This window comes from Protopterus annectens, chromosome 15.part0 (assembly GCF_019279795.1).
Source record: "Protopterus annectens isolate FY-2018-M chromosome 15.part0, PAN1.0, whole genome shotgun sequence".
NCBI lineage: Eukaryota > Metazoa > Chordata > Ceratodontiformes > Protopteridae > Protopterus > Protopterus annectens.
Genome location: NC_056749.1, coordinates 530,487,468 through 530,508,601, shown reverse-complemented (window position 1 = coordinate 530,508,601; position 21,134 = coordinate 530,487,468). Strand labels below are relative to the sequence as shown.

General features: G+C 42.0%; 1 protein-coding gene across 1 annotated transcript in view; it reads right to left on the bottom strand.

The window, feature by feature from the left end:
• Positions 1-21,134, bottom strand: part of CUL4B (cullin 4B) — a 3,236,793-nt gene that overhangs the window by 724,365 nt on the left and 2,491,294 nt on the right. The window contains exon 16 of the mRNA XM_044057336.1: positions 8,164-8,277. Coding sequence (XP_043913271.1) covers positions 8,164-8,277 — 114 coding nt within the window. The remainder of the gene's footprint in view (positions 1-8,163; positions 8,278-21,134) is intronic.

Sequence of the window (21,134 nt, the reverse complement as noted above, 5' to 3'; positions counted from 1 at the left end):
GTGAAGGTATGTACAGAACCTCCAGGTAGCAGCTTCTAGGATGTCCCTGGTAGGGACACCTCTGAGAAAGGCTGTGGAGGTAGATGCAGCCCTGATTGAATGTGGTCTTATCCCCTGTGGGGTAGGTTTTCCATGATGCTTATAGCAGAAATTAATGCAATGGCCTATCCATTTTGAAATGGCCTTCCCCTCTACCCCTGCAACAAATGCAACCAGCAGCTGTTCAGATTTCCTGAGAGGCTTAGTCCTGTCCAAGTAAAATCTAAGTTGTCTGTGCACGTCCAAGGAGGGCAGTATTCATTCCCCTTTGTTCTGTGGATTAGAAAAGAAGGTTGGCAAATGAATGGACTGATTAAGGATCACACTAGATACCATCTTGGGCATGAAGGAGGGATTGGTCCTAAGGGACACCCTGTCAGCATGAAAGATGATGAAAGGCTCCACCGCCATGAGGGCCTGTAATTCAGACACCATTTTTGCTGAAGTGATGGCTAGAAGGAAGGCGGTTTTCTAAGAAAAGAATTTCAACTCTGCATTTGCAGCTGGTTCAAAAGGAGGTAGAGTGAGCTTTTCCAATACAAAGTTAAGGTCCCAGGCTGGAGTAGGGGCTCTCCTGGGTGGTCTTAAATGTTTGGCCCCTCTGAAAAATTGCTTCAGCAGTGGATGAGAGAAGAGGAGTAGTTCTGTATTGTAATGAGCTGAAATGGCTGAGGCATGAATTTTGATGGAGGAAAAGGAAAGGCCCTTCTGAAGCAACTCAGTTAAGTATTGACGAATATGGGGTAAATTGGGCGCTGCTGTGCCTATCCCCTGAGTTTGGCTCCGGGAACAGAATCTTTTCCATTTTCAGCATAGGATTTTCTAGTACTAGGCCTCCTTGCCACCAGAATGACATCCATCACTTGCTTACTGAGGGATGGTAAAGGAGAGATCAGGTAATTAGCCAGGCTGCCAGGTTCAGGATTTGAAGTTGTGGGTGCAGAATCTGGCCCTCCTGCTGGGACAGCAGGGCAGGTGTCTGAGGCAGGTGCCATGGTGCCAACAGTGACACACTGCGCAAGATATGCAAGTGCATTTGATTTGGGTTCCATTTGCCTTGAATGCACTGCCCTGCCAAGTGAGCCCCCCATGCATAGTCTGATGCGTCTGTTGTTAGGGTTTGGGCGGCAGGGGGTAGAGTGAATGGCAGTCCCTTGTTTTGGTGGCAGGCCTCTGCCCACCAAAGGAACTCCATCTGCAGACAAGGTATGACAGGAATCATTGATTCTAGATCCTGAGAATGTTGACACCATAGGCTTTTTAGATACCATTGTAGTTTCCTCATATGCAGTCTTGCACATGGAATTAGTAGAATGCAAGAGGCCATGAACCCCAGCGCTTGCAGTATTTTCCTTGCAGATAGCTGGGTCTTTGTGGCCAGTAGCTTAAAATAGACTGTCAACTGAATTTGTTTCTCTGGCATGAGGTAGGCCATCTGGGAAGTTGTATTGAAGCTTGCTCCCAGGAATACAATTTGTTGGCGGGGTACAAGATGTGATTTATTTTTGTTTATGGTGTACCCCAGAGACGTTAGCAATTTCTTTACAAATGCCAGATGATTTAATAGTATGTCCTGGCTTTCTGCCTGAATCAGACAATCGTCCAGGTATGGGTATATTTGAATATTTCTTTGCCTGCAAAATGCAAAGACTCGAGATAGGCACTTTGTGAATACCCTGGGCACAGTAGATAAGCCAAAGGGCAGTGCAGAGAACTGATAGTGCATGTAGCCTGCTCTGAAGCATAGGTATCTTCTGCAAGATTCCCTTATTGGGATGTGCAGGTAGGCTTCCTTTAAATCAAGTCTTGCCATCTAGGCATCTTTGCCTAGCATGTGAAGCAGCTGATGAAGAGTTAGCATCTTGAATTTTGGGATTACCAAAAATGTGTTTAGGACAGACAGGTCCAGGACAGAATGCCAGGAATTGTCTTTTCTAGGTACCAGGAAAAGTCTTGAGTAGAAACCTTGCCCCCATTGTTCATGTGGGACATGTTGAATAGCCCTGATGCTTAAAAGAGAGAGGACTTGCTTTTGAACCTCTGCCCACTGATTTGGGGGTAGATCTGGCCAACTGTTTGGGGCTGGTAAGGTGTGGAAGTGGAATCTGTGTCCTTGGGAAACTATATTTAAACCCCATTTGTCCTGAGTAATGAGTTCCCAATTTTTTGCATGCAGGGCAATCTTTCCCCCTAAAGGAACAGTCAGTTAAGCAGGGCTTGGAAGGTTTAAAGTCAAGTCATTGAGACAGTTTACCATGGGGGTAGTCTTACTAATCCCTGCTTTGGAAGTGGGAGCCCCCCATTGCTTAGGCCTGTGAGTACCTTGGGACTGAAGCCTGGGTAGAAAGTTCTGCTGGTTCCGGGTTTGGACTGAGAAGGCCTGGAAGAGACAGGAAAAAAACAATTCTTAGAGGGCCAATGCCTACTAAATCTGGATGGCTGTACTTGTAGGAAATCCTTAACAGTTTGCATAGATTTAGCTTTTTCCTCTATCTTTTTAAGTACTACTTCTGCTTTGTTGCCAAACAGGCGGTCTTGGTTTAAGGGAGCATCCAGTAATTTAGCTTTAACATGATCTGGCAAAGATTGCTCCTTAAGCCAAGCATGCCTTCTTAGTACAGACCCAGTGACAGCAGCCTGCAAGATGCCTCTAATGAATCAAAACCACATTGCAAAGTATGTTTTCCAACTTGTTCAGCAGAATGCATTAAATCCTGTAAATCTTTATTTTCAGCACAGTCAGGAATCAACATAATTTTCTGTTTAAGCAATCCAATAATATGCTGCTGATACTTTAACATAAGAAACTGGCAGTTTAAGGCCCTAATGATCAAGGTTGCAGAAGTGTATACCTTCTTACCCAATCTATCCAGCGCCCTGGAATCTCTATCAGAGGGGGTAGGATTTTTGGCAGTAGTAGCCTTAATGCCCTTGGGTCCCTCTGAAATGGTCTCAGGATCCGCAGTAGGATTTTCAAAGAAGAACTTGTGAGAGTCGAGTACCCTGTTACACCTATCAGGTTTTCTGGGAGCAGGAGGTAAAGTGGGGCCAGGCAAGATTCCGAGAAGGCATAATCTACAATGTCCAGTACAGGAGGGATAGCTAAAGGCCTGTGTTGAGACAGGAGTAAGAATTCCTTAAGCCTCTTTTTGGAGTCAGAGTAATCCTAGCTTTCCCAGCGAAAATGCTCCCTAAGAGTATGCAAGGTTTCACCAAGAGAGAAATCCTCTGGAGGGGAAGCAGAGGGAATGGAGTCCTCTGCATCAGAATCCTCATAGGTAGATAAGGGCAAATCCTGGTCAGAGAAAACTGAAATATCAGAAGAATCAGAAGGAAAATCAGTCCTAGGTCTCTTAGAGGGGGAAGGGTGGCTTCCCCTGATTAGAGTAAGAAGATCTTCAGCCATTCTTATCATTTGTTTTTTAGGCATAGGGGCCTGACCATGCAGTCTGAGAGTCTGTTTTCTAGGCATGGATCGAGTTTTAGGCCTTGAAGAAGATGGCGTTGGTTTAATATGCAGGTCTGTAGGCCTGAATATACCCTCAGAAGCCGGTGCCTGCACAGCTGCTCCTGACCCATCCAAGGAAGAGACATCTGCAGGTTCCACAGTCGAAGAAGCATCTCGCGGCATACCAGACTCCGAAAGGGTCTCAGTAGAGGCCTGCGAATCTGAAGTAGTGGGTATCAGGGGCTACTCAATGAGTACCGGCGAACTGGCGACTAGCTTAGGAGAAGTGTCGTCGGCAGCTTTGGACCTACGCGGTCTGTCTCTGTCTTTATCTTTGTGTTTTTTTTGGAATGCCAGTAGTCGGTGGCTTACCGAAGCCATTTCTGGATAATTGAACCAAGCAACAAAATATTTAGATGAGTAAATGAACCGACAATGAATATTACGAGGTTTGGATAAGACACAAAACTGACGGCGAGGTACATCGTGGTTTGGGCCTAAGCAAGGAATGCAGTATGAATGAAAATCTTTATGAGGTATTTGCTTTCCACAAGAAATATAACTGTTAACTTTTAATGACATCGGTTTAGAGCAAGAAAAAGGTTCCCCAATGGGGTACTTAGCTTAGTTGAAGACTTCTGATCTGAAACTCGAAAACGAAAATTTCAGGAGTTGGCCGACCGGCACTTGCGAACTGCTTCTGCCTCGGGCACCGCACGGCAAGAAAGACTGATGTAATGGCATCGGCTGCATGCTTTACACCCCTGACTACCTGATGTCATGGAAGATGAGACGGCAACCGACGCAGGACCCAAGACTTTGATAATCAGTCCGACTGAGGGCTACTGTAAGCAGATAACACATTCTTTGGAGTCTGCACAGATTATTGCCTGGCATTTGTGTGGGTTTTGTACATTTTGGAACGTTTTTTATAGCCTTTCAGATAACACAAATGTGATGACTGCAACAGTAAAACACGAAGAACATCCACTATTCAGGAACTGTCCCATAAAAAGTGGCATAGACACTGCATAAACCTGTAACTGGGCCATGTTTTAGCATCAGCCTATGTTCCTTAAGGATGCAATCCCATACCCAACAGGATAGCATCTGAATGAAAAATAAGTGACATCAAGTGCCTAGGCTTGTGCTAAAGGCCCAGGTGCAGCAGACATCAGCAGTCTGCCCTCAAACTAGGCCAACAAGCACTGACTGGCTTGGGGGGGGGGGGGGCTGGGAAGGACAGTCCAAAGGCACTCTGGGGAGCTGAAGGACCACTCCATCAGTGCAGGCTAATAAAAAAGTAAGCAATAGCTTTATGACCAGGGAATGTGTGGGTCTAACACCCTGGGATACATCCAAACTGGCAGCTGGGGTACAACTCTTGCTGATTTCTCTACATCCACTAAAGCAAAAAAAGCAAGAGAGGCACAGGCTCATTCCTTTGCAAATCAAGGGGGTCTGGTAACACCAAATGGCCATGGTGTCATACACATTAGCCCTTCTTATAATTTGCCCTCTCACAGTTCCCGGTACTTGATTGGGATGGCATCAGGAATCTTCTCACCAATTTCTGTGTTTGGCATTCTAAGTGTCATATTTAAAGACTTAAGGTATGTCTGGAGGTTCTCTATCCTATGTCCCTGGGTAGCCGGGATGAAGCAACCACACTTACAGTACCAGGGCTTTAGTATTTTCTAAACATAGTGGCACAAAGACTACAGACACTATCTTCTGTAGCCATCTTGTAAGACTTAACATGTGCCTACAGCTTCTGTATATCATGTCTTAGGGTGCCTGGATGACACACTAGCACTTAGCTTAGCAGTATTTTACACTGCACCTTCCTTAAAGGGACAGTCCCACAGACTTTTTTGTTTTGATTCTGTTCTCTGTTTACATTTTCAGTCTGGCTTTCTGAGCATGTCCCAGCTTTGGCTGCAGGTGTTGGGGGAGGGGTGCTTACAGGAAGTTTCAATGGTCTTAGTGAAATTCCATCTCAAATTGCAGTTGCACTCTCACAAGCTCTCACCGAGTCATTCATTAGTTTCACCTGTGCTTTTTATTCTCAGAGAAAAGTAGCCTTTCAAGAACTGTATGACCCCCTTGGCTGTTACCTAGCAGGAAAGCATATGAGCAATGCAAAGCTAAAACTTTAGGAAACAGAATTTTCTCTGTTTCATATTTTACTTTGTGCAGAATTCTGAAAGCTAGCCAAGTGCTATGATCTATGCATGACTGCCACTTGCTCTGGAGAAAGCATCAGAATGAAGCAAGTTTTGAACAGTAGTAGACAGTCTTTTTTTCATGTTTTGTTTTTTTATCTCTGAATACTAGCCAAGTGTAATGGTTTTCTGACCTGCTGTAAAAAACATATATGTGGTGCAAGCAATAGATTCATTTCAAACAATGAAGTCCAAAACTCACCGTCACAGTGGGGGCTGCAGAGTACAGCAACCTGTGATAGTTTTACATACTAATTCTGAAATTGCTTTATAACGGAGTAGGGAATACATCAAGAGACTACTAAGATTTATTATGCATTCACTAAACTGTACTCTTTTGACTATACTGCTCGCAGTTACGCTATGCAAAAGAAATAAAGGAAATAAACAGCTGCACAATTAAGATACGTTTTTTGATGAGTACATGAAAAGTAAACACTGAGAGTCTTCCTAACCACCCCACCACAAACACACACAAAACCAGTAGTTAAGGACTAAATGCTTAGACAGAAACTGAGCATTGATAACTGTGTTCAACAGAGGGAATGAAAACAGGGCTGCATAAAGTAAATGGAAACCAGGAGTAGGGTTGATGATGATGTGGTAAGTGGGTGGCCCCAACTGGGAGGTATCAGAACAAGTTTCTTTAGGTCAGAATTTTAGACTCTGGGATTGTCCCTTAAAGAAATAAAGATGCAACAGTGTGGAGTCTTGGCTTGTGATAGATACTGAGGCTAAACAAGCACTATGACTGCTCACATTTCTTAGTCATTGAACATGGGAAATATATCAGTGGGAATATCAGGACTGTGATTGGAAATGTGCAAGCACTAGAAAGAATGTGGGGGGATGGTTTGCATAGGCTACACACACTATTCTAGCCCAGTGTGTGATGCTAAGGTATTATACTGATCATGGGGAGACAAAAACAGCCATATTATTGTCTGCATAAGTGGAAATACTAACAGACGACCTATAGTACAGGGCTCCAAGTATCAATTGTAATGCTCTAGAGTGTTTGCTGATGTAACACTGTATAGATCACTAAACATAAAAGGACCATAGACGGATAAGAAGAGCAGCCAAGGAGAAATCTTCATCTTGTACTATCAGAAATCATATACCTAGCACTTATATAATACTTGGAAACACTGCACAAGTAAAAGCTACACAAGCCCAGCACAGAAAATGGAAGAATAGTTCATCTTACTAAAATCAAAATAAACAAACAAAAAAAATTTCCTGACTCACTACTAAACTAATGCAAATCACGAATGAAGCAGTTTCATGTCCTGTTGCTGTTTACTGGTTGGCGCTGTCTGCTTTACATGCCAGATTTACAACAGTAACAGCATGTAGAGGGTGCTTAACAATTAAGCACCCTTCTAAGCATTGTTAAGGTTGGGATTTGCGCAAGAGTAGCACTAAACCAGGATATAATTTAACCTTTTTTAGCATAATTACGACATTTCATTCACTATTTAAAGGTAAAAGCCTTGGTGGTCTTTATAAAACATTTAGCTCATATGAAGGAAATTAAACTTCTTAGCATTAATAATCACATACATGTTTTAGTATCTTCTACAGTCATACCTCTCAGCTGCTATGATTTGGGCATAATTTTGATTTTGGTCTTCAAGTTTAGCCTTGCTCCTCCTACACGCACAATGCTCCTGATAAAGTTAGACCGATTTATGAGTACATACGTTATTAAATTTATACACTAAGCATATACAACCATTCACTGCCACTAACTACATATGGAGTAGTGTACAAGTGACAAAATAAAGTGCTCCTCTTTCTGATTTTTAAAAGCTAGTGCTATAATTTTTAAAGCTTTGAGGTTGAGAGGTATGTGTAAAGTTCCTGTTTTGCTAATGCACCCCCAGCACTTCAGCCATATTACTGTACGTTAAAGTCTTTTAATATAATATTATTCAGTTAGTATTTATTAGTGATTTAAGTCATTTTTGCAAAGGTTTCATTGCTATCCTGGCTATAAATCTATAAAAATAGCTGCTCACAAGATCTGAAGTGCAATGGAAACTTCAATTGGTTCTGTAAAAGTAAACATATTATCAAATATACACATCTGCTTTCAGATTTTTAAAATAAACAAATAAATGTAAACCTAAAGATCAAAGTCCTAAATGTTAATCTTGTTATAAAGTAAAACTCAATTAAGGACAAAGGTCTTTGCACTTGATCTGTTGTACTACCCTTCGTTTTCACAAGGGTGAAATCAACTGCAATGACATTTGCTTAGAAAGAAATGGATGCTGGGATACATGTAAACTGTTTGCAGCACACACAGCACAGAGACTAAAAAAAATGTATGTTTTTCTTGCTAATAAGATACCACCTCTTCAAAAAATTCTAGCCATGAATTTCAATACAGCAGAATATTCCACTCAATATAAACATTACTGGTATATACATTCAGTCACTTGCCTCTTTAAATTCAGCTTTTAACACACAGTGTCCCAGTGTTGACTGCCACTGTAGTTTTCTGCCACTGTGCTTACCAAGGTAAAATGTCTTAAAAATTTCTTGTAGCTTCACCATCTAGGGAAAAGGAGGAACATGTGTCAACAAAAAACACTGAAAATCTGGTTTAAATAAATATATACAGTGTTTTCTTCAAGGTGAAATTTCAACATCTGCATAAAAATGCTTTTTAAAATATTACTGTCATGCAGTTGGTTAGGGAATTTACATCACAAAAGAAACCAATGGCAAGCTACACACATTACATTAAAACGTTACTGGTGCTTCTAAGGGAATTTCAGGAATGTTGCACTCCCATTTTTTTCACCAGTGTGTCTTATACAGTACTAATTCCAACCCTTGACACTGGAAGTGCCTGATGAATACTGCAAGATTTCTGACAAAATATTTTTTCCAAACTATGCTTCAAAGAAATGTGTCTCACAAACCATAACAGTTTCAGGAAAACTGAAAACCACAAAGTTAAGAAGAAACCCTAAGTTACATACTTAATGTAATGTTAGATTTCTCCAGTCTCTGTCCAGACACTGGGACTTCAGGACTGTTGCCTTTGGTACCCTTTACGGATGACAATGAACTCTCACAAACATGAGATCTTCCCTGCCTTTAACCACTGCTGCTGTGGACTCCTTCAGATCGAAAATACCAACATTTAGCACATTTATCTATATCCATAAGTAAGGAAAGAGAAGACATTTTAAATATAAATCAACTTTAAGACCTCTCACAACGTGACAGTTTCAAAGGGAATTGTACGTGGATTGTTCCAGTATCCAAAGACCAGAGAAATCAAATTATGTACTTCCAGGAACACTGATGTATTTCTCAGGTTCTGTCCTGCCGGTGGAACATCAGGACAGAGTCCCCAGATAACATGGGTGGCTTAGCCCAGCAAACCTGTTAGTGGTTGCCCAAATGATACTTTTGTCCTAGAAACAGAATCAAGGCTGTAACGCTTAGCAAAGGTATGCAGTGAAGACCAAGTTGCCACTGCTACTATCTCAACAGGAAGATGCACAGAAATGCCATGGGAGTAGCTTGAGCCCCAACCGAATGAGCCTTTGGTGGAATGGTCAGCAGTTTGTCTGCTGCAATGTGGAACAAAAAAGTGAAATCTGAAATCCATTTTGCCAATGGAATCTTGGTAATCTTTTACTCAAGTGTGGCTGCTGAAAAACTGACAAAGTTGTTCATCTTTCCCATAAGATTCTATTTGGATCATACAAAAGGCTTAACTGCCTAAGTACATCCAAACAATGGAACAAGTGCTCTCCTTTGTTAACTTACTTAGGAAAGAGTACTGGAAGATGAATGGAGTGATTCACATTATTTTGAGTGGCTACTTTGGGCATAAAGGGTGGTTTGGTTCTAAAGGATACCAGGTTCTGATGAAAAACTTTTGTCTGTGTATTGCGAAGACAAAGGGTGAATTTCATTCTCTTCTGGTCAAAGTAATAGGTCATACATTGTTACTAGGCTAACAACCACTAGGGCCCTTACAAGCCTAGCCACGTACCCCAGACCTTTTGGGTCCCAAATATATGAAGGTGATGAAGTTGGCAGGGGGACATGTTAGTAGGCAAGTAACTAAGGATTTGTAAGGGAGGACTGTTAGTTAGGATAATACTTTTCTTACTGACAGCCTTTGTCACGTCAATAATGGATGTGGGAGGCAGACCAAGGGTAAATTTCCGACTTCCCATCCAATTGTCTAGGTCTCATTTGAACTGGGTCAGGAATGAACTCAGTTTTAAATGGATGGGGAGTCTATTTCATAGTGGATCCTTTGGGACACATCTTCTTCTCTCCAGCCCATTTTGTTAATGTTAAAAGCGAAGTTCAGATCCCTGGGATCTAGTGTTTCTGGTCCTGTTTGTTTTGTGTATGTGGAATAGATCCTTCAGGGCTAGGTCTGAGGAAGTCCTGTAAGTCAGGGAAAGATCCCCTCTCAGCACTTTGTAGGACAATAATACAGAGACAGATCCTTTAAGCGATCAGTGTAAGACAGGGTTCATCCCTTGAATTTAAGCCATGGCTTTGGCACTCATCATTTGTCTGTATTAAACCCACTTGCAAGATGTCTGTGTCTTGGGGGAGAATGTATAACAGCTCCCAACATACAGTCATTTGCAAGCTTGGTGAGCCAGAGGCCTTTATCACTAGCCCTGACTTCCAAGAAGTAGGTGCCAAACAGGAGTGGGCCCTGGTGTACTCCACTGGTGACCAGTCTCTTGGTGGAGGTGTACTCCACTGGTGACCAGTCTCTTGGTGGAGGTGCTCTCACTGATTCTGACTTCTTAGGTCCTGTCTGTGAGTCAGTCAACAATCCAGCGAGCTATGTAAGGGTCTTCACCTAGCTCCGAGAGCTTGTCAACAATGCCTAAAGCAAGGTATTGTATTAAATGCCTTAGCCAGATTAAGATACACAGTATGCACTGTTTTTACCCTAGTCCATTGTCTTGATGACCCTCTCAAAGAAGTCTACTACATTAAGTAGGCATGACCATCTCTTAAAGCCAAATTTGAATGGGTCCAGAAACTGTAGGTTGCCAATGTCCTTGTTCATCACTTCCATGACAATTCATTCCATGTCTTTGCACATTAGGCTTGTTAAACTTATGGGTCTGTAGTTCCCTGGGTCAGTTGATGATCTTTCCATGTAGAAGAGAATGACTCTTGTGATTTTCCATTCACTTGGAAAGTAACCGGTTTCAAGTCTGTGGTTGAAGTCACAAGTGGCCCTGATAGGTTATGTTTTAGACTGCTCAGAAAGCAACCAGGGATGCTTTCTAGACCCATGGAGGCAGTGCTCTTGCCTTTAGTGAGTGCTGTCAGTGCCTGGTCCCTGCTGATAGCTGGGGAAGTATGCTGGAGAGGATTTCACCTGGTGGAACTGGATGGGAGTGGGGGGGTGAAGTCTGAGCTGAATTCATCAGCCAGTAGATTTGCTAAGTACCCTGATCGGTGTAGATGGCACCATTCATGCACCAGTTCAGCACAGTGTTGTGTTACCCCCTAAGATTTCGGACATAGCTGATGGTGACCTATATAGCCATTCACATGATTGTATAGTGACTCTGTGAATAACTGCATAGGCAGTTGTGGTCTCAAGGTTAGGTGTAGCTTTGAATACTGACAGTCACTTAATAGGATCTAGTTTGTGAATAGTTCCTAACTGTTCCTGGTTTAGCTGTATTTTCTGGGTTGATTTTTTACTTCACATTAGACAACTCTGTGATATGACCTCACTAGTGAGGAAGTGAAATGGGGGAAGGGGGGATACAATCCCCCTTCCATGTTGGCAAGTACCAGATCATGTATGTTTGATCATCTGGTTGGAGCATGCACTATCTGTTCCAGGATGTTTGTGTTAAAGTCCAGGAAAGCATTGTGCCTATGAGTTTGAGGTAGTGTACATTTCCCAGTCTATTGAGGGGTAGTCAAAGTCACCCATGATTAGGGTGTTTGGTTGGACGGTAAGCACCTCTAGTAGGTTAGGTAACAGCTGTGATACTCTAAGGGCATAGATGGTGACCTGTAACTAGCCATGATATGGTGAGGGACCTTACGTATGGTGATGTGTACATGGATGAACTCCATGGTATCATCCAGTTCAACCAACCTGGAGGTATATTTGTTGTCGATGTAGAGTGAGGCACCTCCACCTTCAGACCCAGTCTGTCCTATTGATGGGTCTAAATATGTAGAAGGCACTGTAGCCTTGCACTTCCAGAGTACTTTCTATGGGTTTAAAACAAGTCTTGGTCACAGCACAGATGTCTACATTCTCCAGAGTGGAGGACTTGAAGTTTTTTTGTCTAGGCTCCAAGCACTGAGCAATAACAACTTAAGGTTGCTTGTAAATGTTTTCACTATGTCGGTAGTTTTGTCATTTTGGCATGGTCTAAAAAAGGCATTTGCGGAGGGTGGATAAAACTTTAGCCAATATCGGAAAGCCTGGGGGAGGGGGAAACAGGTGCAACCCATCCCTGGCAAAGCAACGTGGTCTTTTGATGATGTTCTTCCATGCTGACAGATATTGGATCCCTTTGGCATGCCACCAGAAACTAAGCCAATTATTAAAATCAATCATTTTATGTTCATACTGTGTTTATGTTCATACTGTGACATTATCCTCAGTGAAGGTAGAATGCTGATCAATGAAAGGTTTGTACCTATCTGTGAAACATATTCTGAGATCCATTATGTATCTTTTCATATAATCCAGTGAGGTATGTTTCAGGTCATTTACAACTACATGGACTATGATAGAATCATATTGGTACCCGGGGGGCAGTAACTTGAGTGCGTGCATGACATTGTGGATCCTGGCTCCAGATAGGCAACTAATCATTATCTTATCCTTGTCTAACCTGGCGAGTGGGGAATCTGTGTGTCGCACAATGAAGTTCTCAGTGACAAAAGTATTAAGTGAAGTGTATGCTTGCCTTATGATATTTGCACTTTGGGGACCATTAGGTATAGGCTTATGTGAGGTGTTTGGTGTTGACTTTAATGTGTGCTTTAGTGATTGCTGAGGAGCAGTGTTACCATTAGGTGGCTCTGGAGGCCTTTGAAATTTGGAAAGGTTTCTTTTAAATGCCTCAGTGTGTAAGAATCTGTGTATGTGGCGAATGGCATGCATGGGGGATGTAGTGTGTTTATTCGTGACGACCTCATAGTATGCAGGATTTTTGCCTCCAAGGAAGTTGTGTATTTGCATCTCTTGCATACTGCTTTATTTTCTTTAATGACTAACAAGCTATCTGAGAACATGAGGCAATTGCTACATTACCTTAGGATGCCCAAATTTATCAATATGGCCACATAGACATTTGGAAATTGCATATCCATGCTGTCTTGTTGTGGCAGTTTTCTATAAGAACTTGCACTCAACTGAACATGCTGGTTTAAAAGGAGGTCTTGTTAAACACTCGTACACAAAGTTTGGATCCCAAGGTGGAGCTAGGTTTGACTCCTGGAGATCTGGAATGGAAAATTTCTTTAATGAAGGCCTTACATGACCTTTATGAGGTTACAGAATGGGTTGGAAATCCCTCATGATAAGAAGAAAAGGACAGTTCTGTACACTTACCATAAATGTAGATGTTCGAATGTATTCACTGTTGCAGTCATTACATTTGGGTAATCTGCTGGCAGGTTGCCCTCTGTCGGCCTGAATAACAAAGCCTTGGGTCCTGCGTCGGTTGCTGTCTCCTCTTCCATGACGTCAGGGGTATAAAACATGCAGGCAACACCATTTGTATCAGTTTATCTTGCCCCAGATGTCAGGTGCCCCCCAAATGGGGAGCAAATATATGTGTGTGTATATATATATATATATATATATATATATATATATATATACACACACACACACACACACACACAAAAACACACACAAGTATTTTAGAACACAAAAAATTTACCTCCAACTAAAAGCAAATACACCACAAAGGCTTTTGAACATAGTGAAGGAAAGAAGACGTATAATAATAGAGAAGAAAGGGGGCTGACGGGTGGGTAACCCGGACTGCAACAGTGAATACACTCGAACATCTACATTTATGGTAAGTGTACACAACTGTAGTATGTTCTTCGTGTTTCACTGTTGCAGTCATTACATTTGGGTAGACTCCCAAAGGTATGGATGGGAGGATGGAATTAAACAGCATTAGCAGCAGCTATAAGGCCCTGCAGGACAGCAGTGGCAAAGCCTGCCCTGGATTTAGAAAAGAGAGGTAAATGGTAATGTTTTGTGAATGTATGAACTGAAATCCAAGTAGCAGCTTCTAGAATGTCTCTGGTAGGAACCCCTCTGAGAAAGGCTGCAAAAGTAAATGCAGCCATGGTGGAATGGGATCTGATCCCCTTGGGGACAGGTTTACCATGGTGCATGTAGCAGAAACAAATACATTTTGAAATAGTCTGCTTTGAAACAGCCTTTCCCTCTGTTCCTGCAGCAAATGCCACCAGTAGTTGCTCAGACTTTCTTAGAGATTTTGTCCTGTTTAAGTAGAATCTTAGTTGTCTGTGTACATCCAATGAATGCAGGATCCGCTCCCCCTTGTTCTGCAGATTTGGGAAAAAGGTTGGCAGGTGAATGGTCTGGTTAAGAGCCACACTGGATACCACCTTACGCATAAAAGAAGGATTGGTCCTGAGGGACACCCTGTCCTGGTAAAAGATACTGAAAGGCTCCACTGCCATGAGAGCCTGTAGTTCTGAAATCCTTCTAGCTGAAGTGGCTGCTAAAAAAAAGGCCATCTTCCAAGATAGAAATTTTATGTCTGCAGTAGCAGCTGGTTCAAAAGGAGGTAGGGTGAGTTTCTCCAGCACAAAATTGAGGTCCCATGCAGGAGTAGGTGCTCTCCTGGGAGGTCTTAAATTTTTGGTCCCTCTGAGGTACTGCTTTAGCAGGGGATGAGAAAAGAGAGGAGGCTCTGTGTTGTAATGAGTCAAGATGGCAGAGGCACTGATTTTTACAGAAGAAAAAGATAGGCCCTTGTAAAGCATCTCAGTTAAATACTGCAAAATCTGAGGAATATTGGGCATTGCTGTATTTATTCCTTGTGCTTGGTTCCAAGCACAGAATCTCTTCCATTTATCAGCATAAGACTTTCTAGTACTAGGCCTTCTAGCCTCCAGAATGACATCCATCACAGGTTTACTGAGAGATGTGATTGGTGAAATTAGTTGATTAGCCATGCTGCAAGATTCAGAGTTTGGAGCTGAGTGTGCAGAATTTGATAGTTCTGCTGAGACAGTAGATGAGGTTGTCTAAGGCAAGTACCACAGACGAAGGTGCGACATATTCCTTAGAAGCGGGTACCAGTGTTGGCGAGGCCAGTCTGGAGCAAGTAGAATCATTTTTGTTTTTTCCTGTCTGACTTTTAGTAAGACCTTGGAGAGTACAGGCAGAGGGGGAAAGGCATAGACTGACAGGTTTTTCCAGTTGAAGAATAGAGCATCCACTTCCCATGCTTTTTTGTGATGAGTTCTTGTGCAGATTTTGTCCAACTGATAATTTTGGGGAGAGGCAAACAGATCTATGTCTGGGCTTCCCCATTCCTGTGTTAACATGCTGAAGATTTGTGGATCCAGTTTCCATTTGTGCGGGTCCATAAGATTTCTGCTTAGGTCATCTGCCAGAGTGTTTTGCTTTCCTGGCAGGAATTGAGCTTAAAGATGTATATGGTAAGTCAAGGCTGTGTTCCACAAGGCCATTGGCTAGTCTGCAAAGAGGGTAGGAATGGGTACCACCCTGCTTGTTTATGTACCACATAACTGTGGTGGTGTCCATCTTTATCAGTAGTTGTCCTGGATGAAGGAAGTCCTTGAAGGCTGTCAGCACATTCTGAACAGCTAGCATTTCTTTCTGGTTGATATGTAGATACATTTGGTTTGGGCTCCATTTGCCCTGAATGCATCTCCCTGCCAGGTGGACCCCCCCCCAAGCATAGTCTGATGTGTCTGTAGTTAGGGTTTGGGTGGCATGGGGTAGAGTAAATGACAGTCCCTTGTTTTGGTGGCATGTCTCTGCCCACCATAGAAACTCCTGTTGCAGGCAGGGAATGAGAGGAATCATTGTTTCCAGGCTGTGATAATGTTGACTCCATAAGCTTTTTAGGTACCATTGACGTTTCCTCATATGCAGTCTCGCATATGGAATCAGTAGAATGCAGGATGCCATGAACCCCAAAGCCTGCAGAATTTGTCTTGCAGATAACTGGGTCTTGGTTGCCATTTGTTTGAAGTATGATGTCAATTGCATTTGTTTGTCTGGCGTGAGGTAAGCCATCTGGGCAGTTGTATTCAAGCTTGCACCCAGGAATGTAATTATCTGAGAGGGTACCAGTTGTGATTTCTTTTCGTTTATGGTATACCCTAGGCATGCTAGAAGCCTTTTTTTACAAATGCCAGATGTTGAAGAAGAGTGTCCTTGTTCTCTGCCTGAATATGAGAATCGTCCAGATAAGGATAAATTTCAATGTTTCTTTGTCTGCAAAATGCAATCACTGGTGCCAGGCACTTTGTAAAGACCCTGGGCACAGTAGATAAGCCAAAGGGCAGTGCAGAGAATTGGTAATGCAAAAAGCCTGCTTTGAAGTGGAGGTATCTTCTGCAAGATTCCCTTATTGGGATATGCAGGTATACCAAGTCTAGAGTTACCAACAAGGCATTCTTGCATAGGCAGCAGCTGTTGTAAAGTCAGCATTCTGAATTTTGGAATGTCCAGGAACGTGTTGAGAATTGATAAGTCCAGTACTGGATGCCATGATTTGTCTTTTCTGGATACCAGGACAAGTCTTGAATAAAATCCTTGTACTTTTTCCCTTTCTGGTACCGGTTGAATAGCCCCCATATCCATGAAGGATATAACTTGTTTCTGGGCCTCTACCCACTGGTTTTGTGGCAGATCTGGCCATCCATTTGGAATTGTCCTGGGTAATTAATTGCCAATTTTGAGCATGAAGTGCTAGTTTTCCCCCCAAGGGGGCTGCCAAAAGATAAGTGCTTGGAGATGGTAGAGGAAAGTCATTGAGACTGCTTACTGTAGAGTTGTGCTTTGTTACCTCCAGATCTGGAAGTGGAGGCACCCCATTGCTTTGACCTGTAAGATCCCTGTGATTGATATCTGGAGCCTTTAGAGCGCCTGGGTTTGCCCTGAGTGGCTCTGTCAGATACAGGAAAGGACCAATTCTTAGTAGGTTCAGTGCCTACTGAACCTGGGTGGTTGTACTTGAAAGGAATCTTTTACAGTCTGCATAGATTTAGCTTTGTCTTCCATTTTCTTTAAAACCTCTTCTGCCTTACTACCAAACAGACTATCATGCTGTAAAGGGGCATTAAAAAATTTAGCTTTAACATGATCAGGCAGATTTTGCTCCTTGAGCCAGGCATGCCTTCTTATCACAGATCCAGTTAAGGAGGCCCTGCAAGAGGCCTCCAAGGAATCAAAACCACATTGCAAAGTATGCTTTCCACTTATTCTGCTGAATGCAATAAATCCTGTAACTTTTTATTTTCCACACAGTCAGAAATCAACATCATTTTCTGTTTCAGTAATCACATAACACGCTGTTGATATTTAAGCATATGAAACTGGCAGTTTAAAGCCCTGATTGCCAAGGATGCAGACGTATAAACCTTCTTACCCCATCTATCCAGCGCCCTGGAATCTCTATCAGAAGGTGTAGGATTTTTGGCTGTAGAAGCCTTTACTCCCTTGGGACCCTGAGAAATAGTCTCAGGGTCAGCAGCAGGATTTTTGAAAAGAAATTTGAGAGAGTCAGGAACCCTGTAATATCTGTCTGGCTTACTAGGAGCCTGAGGCAGGGAATCAGGAGCCATGCTTGATTCAGAGAACACATCAACAATGTCTAATGCAGGAGGTATTGCCAAAGGCCAATGCTGAGGAAGAAGAAGGAAATCCCTAAGCCTCTTTTTTGATTGAGAGAAGTCATGACTCTCCCAATGAAAATGTTCCCTTAAAGTATGCAAGGTCTCTCTAAAAGAGTAATCCTCAGGAAGTGATGCAGATGGGATGGATTCCTTTGCATCAGAATCCTCATAGGGTGGAACAGAAAATTCCTGATCAGAAGAAATGGAAACCTGATCTGAAGATTCATGATCAGTGCCTTGCCTAGGCCTCTTAGTAAGGGGGATTGGGAACCCCTGATCAAGGTAATCAAATCCTCAGCCATTTTGATAATTTGTTTTTTAGGCATAGTGGCCTGAGCATGTGGCTCATGTGTCAGTTTTTTGGACAGAGAAATAATTTTTTACCTTGTTTTTGTTGACGGCGTCGGTTTAATGTAAAAATGTTGAGGCCTGAAAACACCCTCAGAAGCCGGTGCCTGCTCAGCTGCTCCGGACCCATCCAAGGGAGAGACATCCGGGGGTTCAATACTTTGCGAATCACGCGACATACTGGACTCCGAATAGGTCTCGGTAGAGGTCTGCGACTCAAAATTAGCGGGTATCAGGGGCTGCGAAAGCGCCTGAGTACCGGCGAACTGGCAACTGGCTTAGAAGCTTCGTCGTCGGTTTTGGACCTCGACGATCTGTCTCTGTCTTTTTCCTTGCATTTTTTGTGTACTTCGGTAGTCAGATTGCTAACCAACGACATTTCAGGGTAGTTAAATCTTGAACCAAAATATTTGGAAGCAAAAATATACCACCGCTTAATAGTGCATTGGTTAAATTTAGCACAAAACCGATAGCAAGGCATGTTGTGATCAGGGTCTAGGCAAGGAATACAGTACAAATGAAAATCCTTATGAGGTATTTGCTTCCCACAAGTAATGCAATTATTAACTTTTACTGACATCGGTAAGGAGCAAGAAAAAGTTTCCCCAATGGGGTACTTAGCTTTAGATTGAAGACTTCGGTTCTGAAACTCGAGTCGACCTACTGGCACTTGCGAACTGCTTCTGCTTCAGGTACCGCACGGCAAGAAAGACAGATTAAAATGGCGTCGGCTGCATGTTTTATACCCCTAATGACCTGACGTCATGGAAGAGGAGACAGCAACTGACGCAGGACCCAAGACTTTGTTATTCAGACCGACTGATGGCAACCTGCCAGCAGATTACCCAAATGTAATGACTGCAACAGTGAAACATGAAGAACATCGTAGGAATCATCATGTGGTGCCCTCTTGGGAATTGTCAGAATCCTCCTGCTGACGTACTCCTCTTTTGAAAGTTAGGGAACATGTACCGCTGACACCTAATTACATACCTCACACACAGGCTGTCACTGGGAAGGAAAAACTGGCAGGACTTTATTAGAAAACTGAAACTACCCTTGATGGCTCCTTCTACCCGATTCTTCCCTCCTGTGATGGAGAAGAAAAATAAGCTGATTGCTTGGGAGGTGGCTGACGATTAGCAGACAGCAAAAACAAAGTAAAAGAAAAAAAATTAAAACTGAAAGAAAACATTATAAAAACGAAAACCATAACAGCATTAAATCTCTACCATTCTTTAGATTGTTCACATGTAAACCTACTCTCTTCATGGCGGTAGATGCATTTTGCTTACTTATTTACATTCACCCTTCTCTTATAATAATTACTCATCCCTTCCACATTCACAACTTTCATCTTAGCCTTTGCTTGTTCTATGAACTATTTAACATATTCTTATTTTACTATACACTGTAAGTTTAAAAAAAATCTTATTAAATTGTCTAATACCTCCATATTACCATGTACAAGTACTTTTATCATCTGATTAAACTAGAATCACATTCCCTACACTATTACATTTCTTCATAACACATGACATTACAATCATGATTTTTTTCCCTTTCTAAACACTGTGTCAGCTATCGAGCAATCTGATGCCTAATCTCTTACCAAATTACAACTTAATGCTGAAATCAACTATCCAGTTTCCCACTGCTCCATCCTATATACATCAGTCTTGTTTACTAACCCATCATTAGAGTTGATCCTTCATATCAGTGTTAACACGGGTCTATATTATAAAATGGAAAAGACTTTACCGCGAAAATGTCGTTAATCCAAACTGCTCTTGTGGGGGGCTGTGCCCCCCACTAAATATATATTCCAACTCCAAGGTCGCACTACTGTGAGGAAAGGGCAAATATCCCACTCCTCACTGTAACACAACCCCACAGTCACGGTTTCAATTCCCGGCATTTTCGCTCATGTGAGCGTTCGCGCTAAAGTCTTTTCGTGCATCTAATATAGACCCTGTTAACACAATGTACTCACTCAAACTTCACTGATGCTATTATCTTAGTAAGCATTTTCCTTTCAGTATTATTCTTTTGTCATAAATGACAGTAAGATGACATCCCATACCTTCCTCTGGAATGTGGTATGTCCACCACCAGACGACACACCAAGAAAGAGGTGAAGAGTGCAGAAGAGTTAAGGGGACATACATTTGCAATTAATGTAAGCAGTGTAGGTTTGCCTCAAATTCCCCTTCATTCGGGGCGTGGCCAAGGATGAACACAGGATAGCAGCAGATTTCTTCAGCTCCACCAATTTCATTACATTGACAGGAATTAATTACTTAAAAAATTAATTCTTGAAGTAATTTTCTTTCTAAATATGTTTGTTTTATATAGTTCTTGAACTATATCTAAAAAAGAAAGGAAATCTTAATAATATTCCTGTCAGAAATTACTTTGGAAATTTTCCTGTCAGTTTATCAGTCTGAAATGAGTTCCAGTAAGACAAATTCTCAAGACTCCAGCATCAAGAAAGAACTTCAGTCTCTGATAATTATAGTCCAGCAACTTACTGCTAAGATGGATAAAATGGATACTAAAATAGACACTTTCATAGAAAAAACTACAAAACAAATAGACTAGTTACATATGGACCTGCAACAACAGAAGATCCAGATGACAGGCATAGAAGAAGCTGTGAATGACATGGAAAATAAAATACAAGAAGAGGAAATCAACATTGCGTTTCTGCTGAAACAAAATACACATTTACAAACAAAGCTGGATGACCTGGAAAATAGATCTAGGCAATAACATTAGGATTTTTGGACTGCCAGAAAATATTGAAGGTAACAATATTACTTCTTTTTAACAACATGGCTCCCTAAAACTTTAGATTTACCAGAAGCATTCTCTTTTGGTATCGAAAGAGCACATAGATCTATAGCTAATACCAACTCTAACAAAACTATCCTAGATCAGTTATAGTTAGATTTCTATCATCTTTGATAAAGAGATGGTTCTTAAATCTGCTTGGGCTAAAGCTCCTGTTAAGTTTAATGAGACAACTGTGCGTTTTGACAATGACTATTCTTCCATGGTAATTGCTAAAAGAAAAGTTTTTCTGCCACTAATAAGGGAGCTTAAAAAGCACAGTTTAAAACATACCTTCTGTTTCCTGCCAAGCTTAAAATCTTCCTTCC